Source organism: Dreissena polymorpha, chromosome 6 (assembly GCF_020536995.1).
Source record: "Dreissena polymorpha isolate Duluth1 chromosome 6, UMN_Dpol_1.0, whole genome shotgun sequence".
Classification (NCBI taxonomy): domain Eukaryota; kingdom Metazoa; phylum Mollusca; class Bivalvia; order Myida; family Dreissenidae; genus Dreissena; species Dreissena polymorpha.
Window position 1 is genome coordinate 52,306,107 of NC_068360.1, and position 16,593 is coordinate 52,322,699.

At 35.1% G+C, this 16,593-nt stretch overlaps 1 protein-coding gene across 2 annotated transcripts in view; it reads right to left on the bottom strand.

Annotated features, from left to right (window-relative positions):
- Window positions 1-10,119: 10,119 nt before the first annotated feature.
- Window positions 10,120-16,593, bottom strand: part of LOC127833415 (uncharacterized) — a 38,660-nt gene continuing 32,186 nt past the window's right edge. For both annotated transcript variants that reach the window (XM_052358644.1, XM_052358645.1), the window contains exons 8-9: window positions 14,692-14,809; window positions 10,120-12,366 (exon numbers count right to left, since the gene is read on the bottom strand). In XM_052358644.1, the coding sequence (XP_052214604.1) occupies window positions 12,197-12,366; window positions 14,692-14,809 (288 nt within the window). In that variant the 3' untranslated portion in view covers window positions 10,120-12,196. The remainder of the gene's footprint in view (window positions 12,367-14,691; window positions 14,810-16,593) is intronic.

Genomic DNA, 16,593 nt, shown 5'->3' on the forward strand with positions numbered 1-16,593 from the left:
GTTCTAATAACTCCTTTAACAAGAGATTCCATTTATTTCCGCGGCAAAAATAAATTGGTCGTGAATAAATACTACATATGTCATGGTAACTTGAAAATAATGAGACTGGAATGACGCAACCTAATTCATGGGCATAAGTGCATAAAGGAATTGAGATTTAATTAAGAAATGTGCAGGCGCAATGCGAAATTCACGAAGTGCAATGTCAATTCCATTTGGAGAACTGTCTTTTAAATAAGGTTTGGTATTAAGAAAGAAGACCTTCGTGGCAGACTAGAAAATTAAACATGTCTATGGAATTACGAAAGAAGAACCTCCTGATACGTGTTGTATTAAGTATTAAATCTTTCTGTCTGTTTTTGCGAACGAAATTTATTCATCGGAGGATACACTTAGATTACTAAGCAAATATTATACAAGAAGGTGCACATTTAATTAAGTGTGTTGGTTCTATAAAAAAAACTTGTGCCAAAATTACTTTACCTGATTGTGATATTTGCCCAAGAAGAGTGTTGTCATATCATCGATGAATATATATTCGACATTAAAAGTTTAATGATAGGCATTTCAATAACATTTTGCACATAAAAAATAATAATGGAAATATAATTTAAAACTGAATCAACTAGACTAAGTGTGTTCTTCACCAATAAAACATAGCACAAATGAACTTATCATAATTCACTCGTAAAAGTTATGTATATTGACACAATATACAATCAGAGCTCCAGATATGAGGCGTGTCTGCGTATTTTCGCATTGAAAAAAATAAAAAATGCATTAAAAATCGGCCCATTACGTAACAAAACGCAATACAAATCTTGGTACGTATTTTTAATTGATTAAAGTGCGTAACCGGTTTAACCAATAATCCAGTTGAGTTTTAAGTGTGAGCTAACCTTTGAATCAAAAGTAAGTCAACCAAAATAAGCTTGTAATAAAAATGGCGACCCATCATGTTTGTGGATCAAAAAAGGGACGTTTTAAGCGACCAGCTGTCCTGCGGGAATATTTTTTAAAGAAAGTCTGTTCATAGCGTCATTTTAAATTCTTACTGTTTGCATTTAATAATATGAATAACAAATAAAAATATTTCTAGATTAAACACGCCATTTACTTTGTCAGTTTTCTATGGAAATGGAAAATACCCCTAAATATTCCTAAATACCCTTTATGGCTGAAAAAAGGAGTTAAATACGCTTTAAAAATAATATCAGGGGGGTGAAATACCCTTTAGACTTAATCCTTATCTGGAGCTCTGACAGTACAATATCTATTACGTTTACGTTTCGTGGTTAATTGCGAGAACATCAACGTACGTTCTTATTTCTTCCTTCACAAACGAACATAACGTGTAGAAAACGTGTTTCGATGTGGTGCAAAACATGCATATCCATAGTGAATATAGGAAACATGTACTCGATAAACAGGAGGGGAGCTGCGTTAACATCACCTAGTTTGTTGTTTTATGTTCCTTATTTGCTTTAGCTCTCTACCAACAGTTTCACTATGTAAGGGAAAGAAGCAATAACAGAACACTTTGTTGTGTTGTAATTGGGCATTTTATTTTAAATGCCATGAAACAAATACCACTGTAACTAACCAGCAGCCTCTGGTTAGCCGAACATGTAAAGGAACTTTAGTTGTTTTCCCTTCTCTGGGATGTCTGTAGCGCCCACAATAAAAGTACGAAATAGCAAAGCCAACCAGTGACAGGGGAGGAGGAGGGGTGGCGGTGGATTATCTAGTAAACAATAAGCGTGCCTCACATCCAAAAATTTTCCAACAATGATGCTGATGCTGTGCTCCGATTGGTTAAAAACCGTCATGTGACAAATATCCTGTCATTGATTGGCTGTGCCTCTCTCGACTACTTAATTAAGGTCAGCGAACACTAAATTCAATCCGCAAAACATCCACATAAAAACTTTTATGAAATCATAAAATACATTTATGTTCCTTATTTGCTTTAGCTCTCAACCAACAGTTTCACTATGCAACAATAACAGAACACTATGTTGTGTTGTAATTGGGCATTTTATTTTAACAAATACCACTGAAACTAACCAACAACATCTGGTTAGCCGAACATGTAAAGTAACTTAAGTTGTTTTCCCTATTCTGGGCTGCCTGTAGCGCCACAAGTGACAACGACCGCCAGACCTTTTTCAAATGTTTCACAAATTTATGACCCAGAATTTGCGCTCTGAGCGCCATGACTTTCTTTGTTTACCCGAGCGCGTGGATTGATGACGTCACGTCCTTCTCCGAGAACAAAGGGTTCACACAAAAAAAAACAAATTCACAAATAAACCTACTAGCTCAGGTATCTGTTTTGCGGCGTCCAACACAGCTATCCGAGTTCCACACTTTCGTTTCAAAACAATAGCCGAAAAACTGGTTATAACTTTAACAAACGTAAATTTTTCGAGTAAACAATAAGCGTGTCTCTCCTCCAGAACTTTTCCAACAATGATGCTGATGCTGTGCTCCGATTAGTTAAAAACCGTAATGTGACAAATATCCTGTCATTGATTGGCTGTGCCTCTCTCTACTACTTAATTAAGGTCAGCGAACACAAAATTCAATCCGCCAGACACCCACATTAAAACTTTTATGAAATCATAAAATACATAAATGCACATGACGATTTGTCTGTGCAAGACGGAGCAAAACGCACAACACGCTAAACAAGGCATATAAGTATTTGCAACCAGATACGGTCAGAAAAAGCCTGACCGTTGCGTCCATTTACCGTTACCTCGATGATTGCCAGGCAGGCTCTCGCTGTGGCAGCACTGATCTCCTACTTTGTATCACGTTCATCTCTTCAGCATTGCGTTCCCAGAACGACTGTTACAACCTCTCCTGAGATAAAATCACGTCTTAACAACGTTCTAAAACTATGTATTGCGTCATTGCCAGACCAGGTATTATAAAGGTGTTACCGGTAATGAGTTCTATATGCGTTACAACAGCGCCGGTACTTAATAAATCACATCATTATTAAATTACGTAAATGGTTAGGTGACGAATGCAAATATTAGCATTATCAAGCCGCTACTTTATTTTAAAATCGAGAAGAAGCATAAGATGCATAAAAGGTCTCTGATATGTTGGATCCGTGACTGGATGAACGCGGAAAGCCAAAAATGAAATAGGCTCATGATAAGATGATATTTTTGTTATATAATAGGAGCTAACAAACGATATTTAAATAATATATAAATCCACAAGATGTGCTCAGAACGTGTGAACTAAATACATGTATGTCTCTGTCAAACATCGCATAACAGACATACATCTAGTGTTTTTTTTATTGCCGTTTATGTTTATTTTATATCAATCATTACTTAAAGTCAACACTTATTTGGTTTTTCATAATTAACGTCTTCACGTCCACATGCATGTTATTTATGCTTTGGAAACATGTGCAGTTAATATATTTGAACTTTGCGTATCATCCGCTCAATAAACGTTTAATTCCCCTGATCTATCTCATCATATGTTGAATGAACTGTGTTTGTTTCAGCGTACATTTTGTAAGCATCAGTATTGCTCCTTATTCGTTCTTTATAATTTGCTGTTGTTAAAATTATAGTATAACGTTTATTGGTGTGAGCATTGCAATAATTATGAAATTTTGATTTATAGTAAAAGGTGTTTTACATATACATGTATTATGATTTTTTAAAGAAAAGAAATAGAGCACACGGTACCTTCGTTTTTTATAAACATATTTTACTCGTTTAAAAAAGTATGCATATTGATTTACGTTTTTCTTTCCAATGTTAACATGTATTTCTAGAACGTTTATCTAACGAGTAATGAGGTATAAAGAATATACATTGGATAAGTTGCAAAGAATTTGAGCTCTAAAAGTAAACAGTCAAAACATTCCATCCTTCGAATTCCGAAACACGTTTATATTTATATTGGTACTAATTAGACGTCAGATAGCATGAAAACATTAAATCCATTCGAGTTCTGTAGCACGTCTAGATTTAACTTGGTACTTTTAAGGCGTAATGTAATCTTTAAACATTCAATCTATTCAAACTCTGAAACACGAATAGATTAACATCTGAAGTAATCAGACGATAAATAGTCTGTAAACATTCCATCAATCCGCATTATGAAGCATCTCCAAAATTTAACTTGGTACTGATTAGACATAAGAGAGCCTGATAACATTAAATCCATTCGAAATCTGAAGTACTGCTAGATTTAACTTGTTACGGATAAGACGGTTGATAGTCTGTAAACATTTAATCTATTTGAGTTATAAACACATTAAGATTTTACTCGGTACTGATTACTAGTATATGATATCTAGTCTATACATAATTAATCCATTCGAATTTTGAAGCATATCTATATTAAACGTGGTACTGATTAGACATGAGACTACAAACATTCAATCTTTTCTATTTCTGACATATGTCTAGATTTAATTTGGTACTGAATAGCACGACTAGAATCAATCCATTCTATTTGACAACTGGATTTTACTTGGTACCACATTGTAAGCATAGGATTACCACAATTCTTCACACCTCAATTCTTAAGACCATTTTAATTAAACGTAATGTGAAGTCAAAAAATAATGATTTGTACTTCATCTGTTACATGTTTGTTTTACTTTTTTTATTAGATATGAACAAATTAAGTATTACTTTGTAAACATATCATGATTTCGAGACCTATAACTGTAAGCAAATAATTTAAAAAAATAAAAAGTCAGTTGAAAAGTCAAACTTTAATGTATGCTGCTGAAATCTGCCATTTTAGTCGGATAATAGGCTATTTCTATTTTATTCGGGATATCCAGTCTTGGTGCAATAGTCTTCGAGTGTATAACCAAAACTAAAACGAAAACATTTATCTTAATATCCCCCTTCTAACCTTTCCTTGATCGAGTATTCGTTAATAACTACGACGTTTCCATTGTGAAACATACCCGCAATAACCTCGCAATTTGGATAACTCACAATGGACGATGACATCATGTAAACGTCAGACTGTGGCGCTATGAAGACGCCGAGATTTGGATGGTACCCGCTTCCTTCATTTGTAAGGACCGTTCAAAGAGTATGTTCTGACGAATGCCTAGATGCTCTTGGGTAACGCTTTTACTTGCAGAAAATGCTACAAGTTCTTCTTGTACAATTCTTTTCTGTTCAGACTGAAGTACTGTAACGAAAGGAGATGAACTTAGGACATGCGTTGTTGAATGTTATGATTTGAATAATTCAACGCTCATCCAAATGCAACTATTTGCATTTTGGATTCTATAACATGTATAGTCAGAGACTTAGAAACAAGGACACGTGTTTTTAAAGAAGTGAAGATATGCTAAGCAAAGTCAATATAAACATGTAGTATGTATTGATTCGTAATGTTAAATGTCGAAGACAAATAACTAAACGTTACCATCAGTTGACCGATTTGTAATTTCGACTGCTGCAGTGTGTCTTTCATCTGCATACATATTCTCAGTAGTTGCCAGTTTTCGGTCAGACAGTATTTTATCCTTTTCAAGCGGAACTTCTTTTATGTCAGACAGACTCTTGTCGTATGCATTCATTGTGTAGGTTTTGTTAGGCAGTAACTTCTCGGTTTCAAATGCATTTTTTTTAAATGCATGATTTGTTTATTACAAAATTCAATTTTTCTTTCAAGCGCAGCTACTATTCGGTCTGACAATTTTTTGTATATTTCTAAGTCAACGATTCTTGTTTCTTTTCTAGAACCGAAAGCCTTGCAAGCAATGATTGAAAATCCTCATCTGTTGTGGCTTCAACGTGTATAAAAACAAATAATACCGAAAATGTCTGCCAATAAGGTCTTCATTTTAGCAATGAACGTAATCTTCGAGATGCCAACGTGTTCAAATTAGTACATGTCATATTAATATCTTATCTCTGTGCGTTGACACAGTATGAGCACGAAAGAATTGCTATAGACCCTAGTTTTTAACTCGTCTCTGTGTCGTTATGCGTTTACATGAAAGTGGTCAACAGAAGCTCTGTCAATGTTATGCCCACCCTCGTTATGTTAGGCAGTAATCGTTATCAACTTGAGACGTTGTTTTAGCACAATTTTTTTAGCCTATCCGAATTGGCTGGCTGCCAAAATCCAAATTCCCAAAAGTCCGATTTACCACTTAATTCATGCGCAATGAAATTAGTTCTTCGCAGATCTTAATAACCCGCTTTGCAAATACAGAACATCACTATATAACATAACAGTGTTGCTAAGCATTGGCTACGACATAGTTTTCATTGTTTGTATATTCATGCGAGAATAAGTTTTTCCACTGGACGGTCGCGGCCGAAAAGATACGAGTGTTTACGGAGACAGTAAGAAGAATGTTTTTCTGAGACATTTTTGAAGACATTATATTTGGTATTCATTAACATGTTTTAAAATATTGTTAGTTTATTTTGCGTCCACAAGACATTCCAGAAAAAAGAAAATGAAAAAAAACAACAAATATTCACGATCATTTTCGGAAATAGACGAAGTAACCGGATATGGTATTTCACTGCGAAGATCGAGCGCGAACAGTTCTACGTGAGACAAATTACACAATCTGTACACCGTCCTTTATCAGAGTAAGTGGATTTTCTTATGTATACACATTACAAAGGAAGCATGAGTGTTCTCCTTATCTGTTAATTATGTAATAAAACGCTTTTTTAGGCTATTGAAAGTGATTTATTTGACGCCAACAATAACAGTTTTTTTGCGGCCATGTTGTTGTTGTTGTATATGTTCTCCGCCTATGTAGACACACCTCTTCTTGATCTTTAGAGTTGAACAAAATGTTATCGTTCCCACCACCAGTATCATGTAGTCCTCCACCGTCTTTGTACACTGTAGTATATACACATATATTGTCTTTTCTTACAGTCTCTAAGCTTCTGCACTGAACCCCTAGGGTCAATCCGTATAAATTCGGACAAAGGGAGAAATTCGGACAATACTTCTTCCCAAGCACCCTAAATCTAGCCCCAGGCCTTCAGCGCATACAGCGCTTTGATTTATGTTGTTCACAAGTAACCACTTTGCGTAGTACCGTTATGGAGTTTCTTTTTGAAGGACTGCACATCCGTGGGTTTAAGAACAATGTCAAGTTTCGTGATGAAATGTTTAACTTGACTATTGCAGTTGGGTTATTCAGTGCTATTTAACATTTTGCAAAGTGTTTTTTTTTCTTGAACGTGGTTTAGAATAACTGGCTCCAGAGACTTTATAACGATTTTACTGTAATACATACTGTTTTACTAAGAAAATAAGTAATTAACAGCAGCACCAGTGTATCTTTTGTTGTGGATATTGTAAACGCATATTTAACTTTTTTTTACTATAAATCCTCAGTTGTGTATACTATGATATAACATAAAGAAAAAAATAAAGTATATGCTGTGTGTATCAACATGATATATACATGTTTAATGTTGTACTTGCACATCGGAATGACTTAGAAAGAATGCTAGTCACTTCGGTACCTGGTCACGTCGGACTTTGGTAGTAATTTCGGCACTTGAAGTTGGATGTTTCGGCACTTATAGTAAGACGCTTCGGCACTAAGTGTTTTTTTTAAGTACGTCAGTTTGTTACAAATAAAATTCATTTATTGGTAAATTAATATATTTCAACATGTATTGTTATGTCATCTCAATACCTTCTAAAGCTTTATTTAATCTTAAAATTGAAAACTAATGGGAAATGGAAATTAAATAGTTAAATCTAAATATGAACGTTTGCAAACCTCTTGCAAACTTCAATTTTTAACCTAAGTGATTAATATATATATTCTTGATATAGGAACATAAAAATAAGGCAAACAGATCGAATTTAAATCATGTATATTTTTCTACTTTTAAACACGTAAAAACAAATATGCCTGGCAAACATCGATAGAAATGTAAATGATCAACCAAATATGACAAATATAATGAACCGAATTTTTATCTGATTAATTTTTCTATTATGAAAACATTGGGATAAATACTTAGAAATTAATTTTCAAGTTCATGTAATGTATTCAAATGATCACAGTATGAAAAATGTTTTAAAGGCTTGATATAACATAAAACGTTAGCTAGTGAATTATTTTTAACAGATAATTCAACAGTACATGCATATTCATATGACTTTGTGGGTCGTTAAATAACCAATCAAACGAAACAAGCTTGTTGCAAAGAAACAACGTATGCATTAATAATTCAGCTTTCTTAAAGAGTATAAACACGAGCTGTCACTTGTATGTATACATATATAATACATTTATATTATATAATACAATTATTGACACGCCGATTCATAATATACATCCACAGTTAAAACAAGAGTGCCAAACTGTCACAAGATACGCCCGTTCGAAGGTTTTGGACACCATGCTCAATGCTTGAAAGTGTCCTCAAGACCTAGTTATTGACCCGGCATGACCCATATTTGAACTTGACCTAGATATCACTTAGATGTAACATCTGACTAAATTTGGTGAAGATCAGATGAAAACTACTTCAATTAAAGAGCGGACAACATGCTTAATGCTTGAAATGCACTATGTGACCTCGTTTTTGACCCGGCATGACCCATGTTCGAACTTGACCTACATATCATCTAGACACAACTTCTGACCAAATTAGGTGAAGATCAGATGAAAACTACTTCAATTAGAGAGCGGACACCATGCTAAATGCTTGAAATGCACTAAGTAACCTCGTGACCTAGTTTTTGACCCGGCATGACCCATATTTGAACTTGACCTACATATCATCTAGACACAACTTCTGACCAAATTTGGTGAAGATCGGATGAATACAATTTGAATTAGAGTCCGGACAAAGTGGCGCCGTTGAAAATGCACTAATTGACCCTATGACCTAGTTTTTGACCCGGCATGACCCATATTCGAACTTGGCCTATATATCAACTAGATGCAACTGCTGACCAAGTTTGGTGAAGATCGGATGAATACAATTTGAAATAGAGTCCGGACAAAGTGGCCCCTTTGAAAATGCACTTATTGACCCTATGACCTAGTTTTTGACCCGGCATGACCCATATTCGAACTTGGCCTAGATATCAACTAGATGCAACTGCTGACCAAGTTTGGTGAAGATCGGATGAATACAATTTGAAATAGAGTCCGGACAAAGTGGCCCCTTTGAAAATGCACTTATTGACCCTATGACCTAGTTTTTGACCCGGCATGACCCATATTCGAACTTGGCCTAGATATCAACTAGATGCAACTGCTGACCAAGTTTGGTGAAGATCGGATGAATACAATTTGAAATAGAGTCCGGACAAAGTGGCCCCTTTGAAAATGCACTTATTGACCCTATGACCTAGTTTTTGACCCGGCATGACCCATATTCGAACTTGGCCTAGATATCAACTAGATGCAACTGCTGACCAAGTTTGGTGAAGATCGGATGAATACAATTTGAAATAGAGTCCGGACAAAGTGGCCCCTTTGAAAATGCACTTATTGACCCTATGACCTAGTTTTTGGCCCGGCATGACCCATATTCGAACTTGGCCTAGATATCAACTAGATGCAACTGCTGACCAAGTTTGGTGAAGATCGGATGAATACAATTTGAAATAGAGTCCGGACAAAGTGGCCCCTTTGAAAATGCACTTATTGACCCTATGACCTAGTTTTTGACCCGGCATGACCCATATTCGAACTTGGCCTAGATATCAACTAGATGCAACTGCTGACCAAGTTTGGTGAAGATCGGATGAATACAATTTGAATTAGAGTCCGGACAAAGTGATGCCTTCCGCCCGCCGCCCGCCCGCCGCCCGCCCGCCGCCCGCCGCCAAGGGGTTTCACATAATACGTCCCGTATTTTATACGGGCGTATAAAAAGTATTTTGTATTGTTTTGTATTTTATAATTTATATTAACATCATTTACAAAATCAATAAACACCAAACATCAAGTTCGTTTATAATAACATCCCAACAGTTAACAGTCTTATATAAACAAGAGAATAAATCATAGAACTACTTCATTTTGATAGTCTCAAATCAGAGATCTATCAATAAACATTTATTAAAAGATCTTTGACTTAAATGAGTCCCCTTGGTACAATCATTGAATAAATGTATAGGCGCCATTCAGTTTTATGAGTCCCCTTGGTACAATCATTGAATAAATGTATAGGCGCCATTCAGTTTTATGAGTCCCCTTGGTACAATCATTGAATAAATGTATAGGCGCCATTCAGTTTTATGAGTCCCCTTGGTACAATCATTGAATAAATGTATAGGCGCCATTCAGTTTTATGAGTCCCCTTGGTACAATCATTGAATAAATGTATAGGCGCCATTCAGTTTTATGAGTCCCCTTGGTACAATCATTGAATAAATGTATAGGCGCCATTCAGTTTTATGAGTCCCCTTGGTACAATCATTGAATAAATGTATAGGCGCCATTCAGTTTTATGAGTCCCCTTGGTACAATCATTGAATAAATGTATAGGCGCCATTCAGTTTTATGAGTCCCCTTGGTACAATCATTGAATAAATGTATAGGCGCCATTCAGTTTTATGAGTCCCCTTGGTACAATCATTGAATAAATGTATAGGCGCCATTCAGTTTTATGAGTCCCCTTGGTACAATCATTGAATAAATGTATAGGCGCCATTCAGTTTTATGAGTCCCCTTGGTACAATCATTGAATAAATGTATAGGCGCCATTCAGTTTTATGAGTCCCCTTGGTACAATCATTGAATAAATGTATAGGCGCCATTCAGTTTTATGAGTCCCCTTGGTACAATCATTGAATAAATGTATAGGCGCCATTCAGTTTTATGAGTCCCCTTGGTACAATCATTGAATAAATGTTTAGGCGCCATTCAGTTTTATGAGTCCCCTTGGTACAATCATTGAATAAATGTATAGGCGCCATTCAGTTTTATGAGTCCCCTTGGTACAATCATTGAATAAATGTATAGGCGCCATTCAGTTTTATGAGTCCCCTTGGTACAATCATTGAATAAATGTATAGGCGCCATTCAGTTTTATGAGTCCCCTTGGTACAATCATTGAATAAATGTATAGGCGCCATTCAGTTTTATGAGTCCCCTTGGTACAATCATTGAATAAATGTATAGGCGCCATTCAGTTTTATGAGTCCCCTTGGTACAATCATTGAATAAATGTATAGGCGCCATTCAGTTTTATGAGTCCCCTTGGTACAATCATTGAATAAATGTATAGGCGCCATTCAGTTTCTTAGCCACAATATGTTTTTAAACACTATGGTTATATTACACATAAAGGAAAAGTCATTACACGACACACTCGTTTCTCACCATGAAAATAGTTGTATTGAATTTCTATTTTTACACATTCTTGTGCACTGTTTGTATAAAATATTGTATTTGTTAGTAAAATACCATCATGAATTATCATTCCACACAACTAAAACTTTAAAATATAAAATCTAAGACTCCGTAGAAATATTTCAATTTAAAATAGTTGCCTTTTTTATATATCCATTTATTCAAATCACAAAATGATTAGGCTTCCTATCGCGGTGACACCGTTTAAGATTCTGAACTTCTCAATAAGTGACTATTTCCAGGGCCGTACAAATGTCTTTTAGACTGGGGTCCAACCGGGGAGGTTATGTGAGGGATCTTCCCTCCTGAGTTTTAATTTTTTGAATTGTGCACTTTTCAAGGTGAATTTTTATGCTTTAAAAACATTTTTTGTGATATTAATTCATGGAATATAACAAGTAAATCAGTGAAATTCGCACCAATCTGTAATGCTTTAGATTTCATAAATCTATTATGTTTGATCTAGAAGAAAATCATACTTTGAAAATAACAAATCTTTATAAAGAAATGTATCATAAATGTTTATCATCTACTACACATTTTTTCGTTCACCATCATCAACACAGACAAACCATAATAATTGTCAACAGCTTCGAAGTTAGATTGAATTTATACATTTTCTCTATAATTACCGTTTTTTTCACTTTCAGATATTAAGCTGATTTTTGGTATGTGAGGCTACCTACATAAGCTATAAATATAGTGTGAAATTCGTTCCGTTCCATTGATTTTTTGGCGAAGTTACGGGCCTTGGAATTAAATTTTATTTGATAAAATGCAGTTCAGGTAGAAAAAATTTAATGCCCTGTTTACTGAGTTTCACATTTCTTCGTAATACAGTGAGATAGCCTTGTTCACATCCATGTCAGCTCGCTGCACAAAGTATCGAGCTCTATTTGAGTCCTCCATGTTCGTGACATTCATGAACTCGTGTATGCACAAGTCCAGCACTTGCTCAACCGACCTAGCCTCGTCCTGAGTCTTTGGGTCTGAAAAATAAATCATATTTGTGTGTGGAATATGTCAAGAAATAAAATGTAGATTGTTTATTCAATGTCTAATATGCTAAGAATTTCATATACTTCACCATTCACAATGTAATTCAACATTTTCAACAATATGGTTCATACTTAAAGGGGCCTTTTCACAGATTTTGGCATGTTTTGAAGTTTGCAATTAAATGCTTTATATTGTTAACATTGGATATAAAAATCTGCAGCAAAAAATCAAAAATAAAATTAAAAAAAGAAAAAAAACGTAACCCTCAGCAGGGCTCGAACCACTGACCCCTGGAGTCCTGGAGTTAAAAGTCTCCTGCTTAGACCGCTTGGCCATCCTTCCGGATACAATGACAGGTGTATTTTTTACCTCATATAACCAATCCTCGTAGCTTCACAAAACAAAACGACAACAATAGAACTCTCCAAAATATTAATTCCTTTCGCGTTGCAACGCTTTATAATTTTCGGGTTTTTAAATCGTCAAAAGATGCATATAATGGCTATATTAGAGCATGGTAAATGTTCAGTATTACTGTTTCCTCATAAATATCATATCTAAAAGAAAATTTGCGAATCTGAAACAACTTTTTTCAATTTTGTCAATTTACCCAAACGTGAAAAGGCCCCTTAAATAACTACCAGTATGTACATGATTCAGTATATTCTGACATTCTACATTTCTGACTTGGCAAACAGTCCCATATTCTAGGATAGTAAAATGCGTTACTAAACAGTCTTTTTTGTTACTTATTTAAATCTTGACCTGACCGATTAAATATTAATTTGATAAGTCTGTTTTTCAAACCACCGACAAGACCTGGTTTTGAAAGGCAGACAAATGGGAAAAAACATATAGCATACGGAGTTGACCAAGCAACATGAGCATTTCTCTCAATTATTGCAGTATCAAGTTGTGTAAATTTTTAGTAACAGTGACCTGACATTTTAAATGTGGTGGAAACAGAAGGCCGTGCATATTACTTACATTAACCTTGGTATGTATACCAAGTTTTATCCAAGAATTGTGAGAACTTTCCGTTGGAACGTATACCAAGTTTCATCCAAGAATCGTGAGACCTTTCCATTGGCAAGTATACCAAGTTTCATCAAAGAATTGTGAGAACTTTCCATTGGCACGTATACCAAGTTTCTTCCAAGAATCCTGAGACCTTTCCATTGACACGTATACCAAGTTTCATTCAAGAATCATAAGACCTTTACATTGGCATGTATACCAAATTTCATCCAAGAATCCTGAGAACTTTCCATTGGCATGTATACCAAGTTCCATAAAAAATTGTGAGAACTTTCAATTGGCATGTATACCAAGTTTCATCCAAGAATTGTGAGAACTTTCCACTAGCATGTACCAGTATACCAAGTTTCATCAAAGAATTGTGAGAACTTTCAATTGGCACGTATTCCAAGGTTCATCAAAGAATTGTGAGAACTTTCCATTAGCACGTAAACCAAGTTTCATTAAAGATTTGTGAGAACTTTCAATTGGCACATATTCCAAGGTTCATCAAAGAATTGTGAGAACTTTCCATCAGCATGTAAACCAAGTTTCACCAAAGAATTGTGAGAACTTTCAATTGGCACGTATTCCAAGGTTTATCAAAGAATTGTGAGAACTTTCCATTCGCACGTATACCAAGTTTCATCAAAGAATTGTAAGAATTTTCAATTGGCACGTATTCCAAGTATCATTCAAAAACCGTGAGAACTTTTAATTGGCACGTATACCAAGTTTCATCCCAGAATCGCGAGAACTTTTCGGCACGTATACGAAGTTTCATCCAAGAACCGTGAGAACTTTCCATGAAATCGTAAGACCCAGATTTTATCTTCTTTCTTTTCAAGTTATTTCAGTTTTTAAACAACAAACAGATTGATCGATGAACAAATACAGGGTTAACAGGCAGACCAATAGAAAACCTACAGCTTCGTGAGTAGACTGCGTTCCATATTACTGCATTATGTACATTTTTATTTATTACAATATTAGATTTTGTTATATTCTAACTAACAGAGCTCTGACCGTTAACCTGGTTTTCACAGGGCCATAATAATATTAATATTGCCCTTTATAAGGATATCAGATTTTATCTAAATAACTCTAGTTCTTGTAGAAAAATCGCTAGATCTAGTTTTTTGCCTGGGCATACTGACAGACGGACAGGCAGACATCAAAGGGTTAACACACAGTCTCTTTTGGTAAAACTTGCAGTGGACCTCATGCATTTTGGACCAGGAAACTGACAATTTTAGAACAATGTTTATGTTAATAAATGGGTAAATACAGTATCAGACCTCTCTGTCGTGGCGGTGCTGGAGGTCCATCAAAATCTACAGCGTGACTACTCTGGGATTTGAGACTCACTTCAGAACGACTCAGTGGCCGAGTCAGCAAGTCATTCATTTCTGAATCCTGAAAAAAGTATATGAAAGCAAACGTCACATATAATTAAACACTGTTGTCAGCTTTATTCAAAGGCAAATCACTCAGGAATGTGTGGGTCATTGGAATTGACAAAAACTGTCTTCCTCGTCTACACTTTATGGTGACCTACATTTAAAATATATATGACACAAAATTCAACTTTTGACATATTTTGTCACCACATACCATAGTTTGTTGCACTTGCCTAATAACTTGCCAAAGAAAACAAGAGGGCCAAGATGGCTTAACCTAAAGTTGGTCCATTCAATCTTTACCAAATGTCAAACTTGACCTAGATATTGTCCAGACAAACATCCTGGTCAAGTTTCATCATTATTTCATCTGCGAATCATGATCAATGTACCTATGAAGTTTCATGATCTTAGGGGGAAGCATTCTTGAGTTATCATCCGGAAACCATTTTTCTAAGTTGGGTCACCATGACCTTGACAGCCTAATGGGATTGTTTACCCTCGGGACTTCGGTTAATAAACCATTGCCCGAGCACACTGCTTAACATTAAAACTCTGCATTTAAAAGGTCGAAAACGGCCATAAAATGGACAGCCCGATTTTACTGGGCTGTACCATTGATACAAATATAAAACTTTGCAGTGTTGGTGCCTTGCTTTAATAAAAATCTAGTAGTTTAAAAGTTAGCTTTACACTGACTGAGCCTAGTTACACTGTTAAAAAGCGGCATTTTTATTCGTTAATAAACTTTAAAAACGATAGCTCTGATTGGCCGAAATTTCTTATTAAGAATTACAAGAAGGTCAATCCGTTTAAAAATAGAAATTTTCCCACGGCGGACGACCTTGATATTGCACTTTACAAAAAGTAAACAGTAATATTTTCTATGTAGGAAATATAAAAATGAAAGAAAAAGGATGAATAAATCCAAAAGATCTTTGACTTGTTTTATAGTTATAAATTACTATGTTTATGTTATGTTACTGTACTTCTAATTAATTATTATTATTAATATGATGTTGTTATTGTTATTGTTTGTTGTTTTTTTTTTAAGAAGGAGAGAGAGAAAGAATAGCCCAATTTTTATCACAGGTGGTTAGCCTGTGGCTATGATATTAATTAGTGAAAACATCATTTTGAATGATAAATAATCATATTATAATGAAAAAATAACTTTTCTGAAAAAAAAATTCACTGTCAAATATATATATAACAAGATATGCAACTCAAAATCAGCCCAAAACAGGGTGCATCGCTTTGAACAGCCATATCTTCATCAAGTGTGCAGCGATTTTCACGATCTCGGTCTTATTCAACGCAGAAACGAATTTCCTTTCTGGAAATGTATATGTCTTGCAATATTTTTACAAATGCTGGTTCAACTTTTAAGAAATAGCATCAAACACAACTCGCATGACCCAGTTGACAGTTATCATGCAGTCTTTAAGACTGAAATCTTCACGGAGTAAAGGGCAACTTCCCTACAAAGTTCATGTAGTTCGACACCATAATTCAATAAAACGTATGAAAAAACCGTTCTTGTCGTTACATTATGCATCAAGACTAACTGTCCAGCGCCTGACTGACAAATGGGATTGTTTACCCTAGGGACTTCGGTTAAAAACCATTGCCCGAGCACACTGCTTAACATAAAACTCTGCATAAAAAGGTCGAAAACGGCCATAAAATGGACAACCCGATTTTACTGGGCTGTACCATTGATATAAATAGAAAACTATGCAGTGTTGGTGCGGTGCCTTAATAAAAATCTATTGGTTTAAAAATATCTATACTTATTTA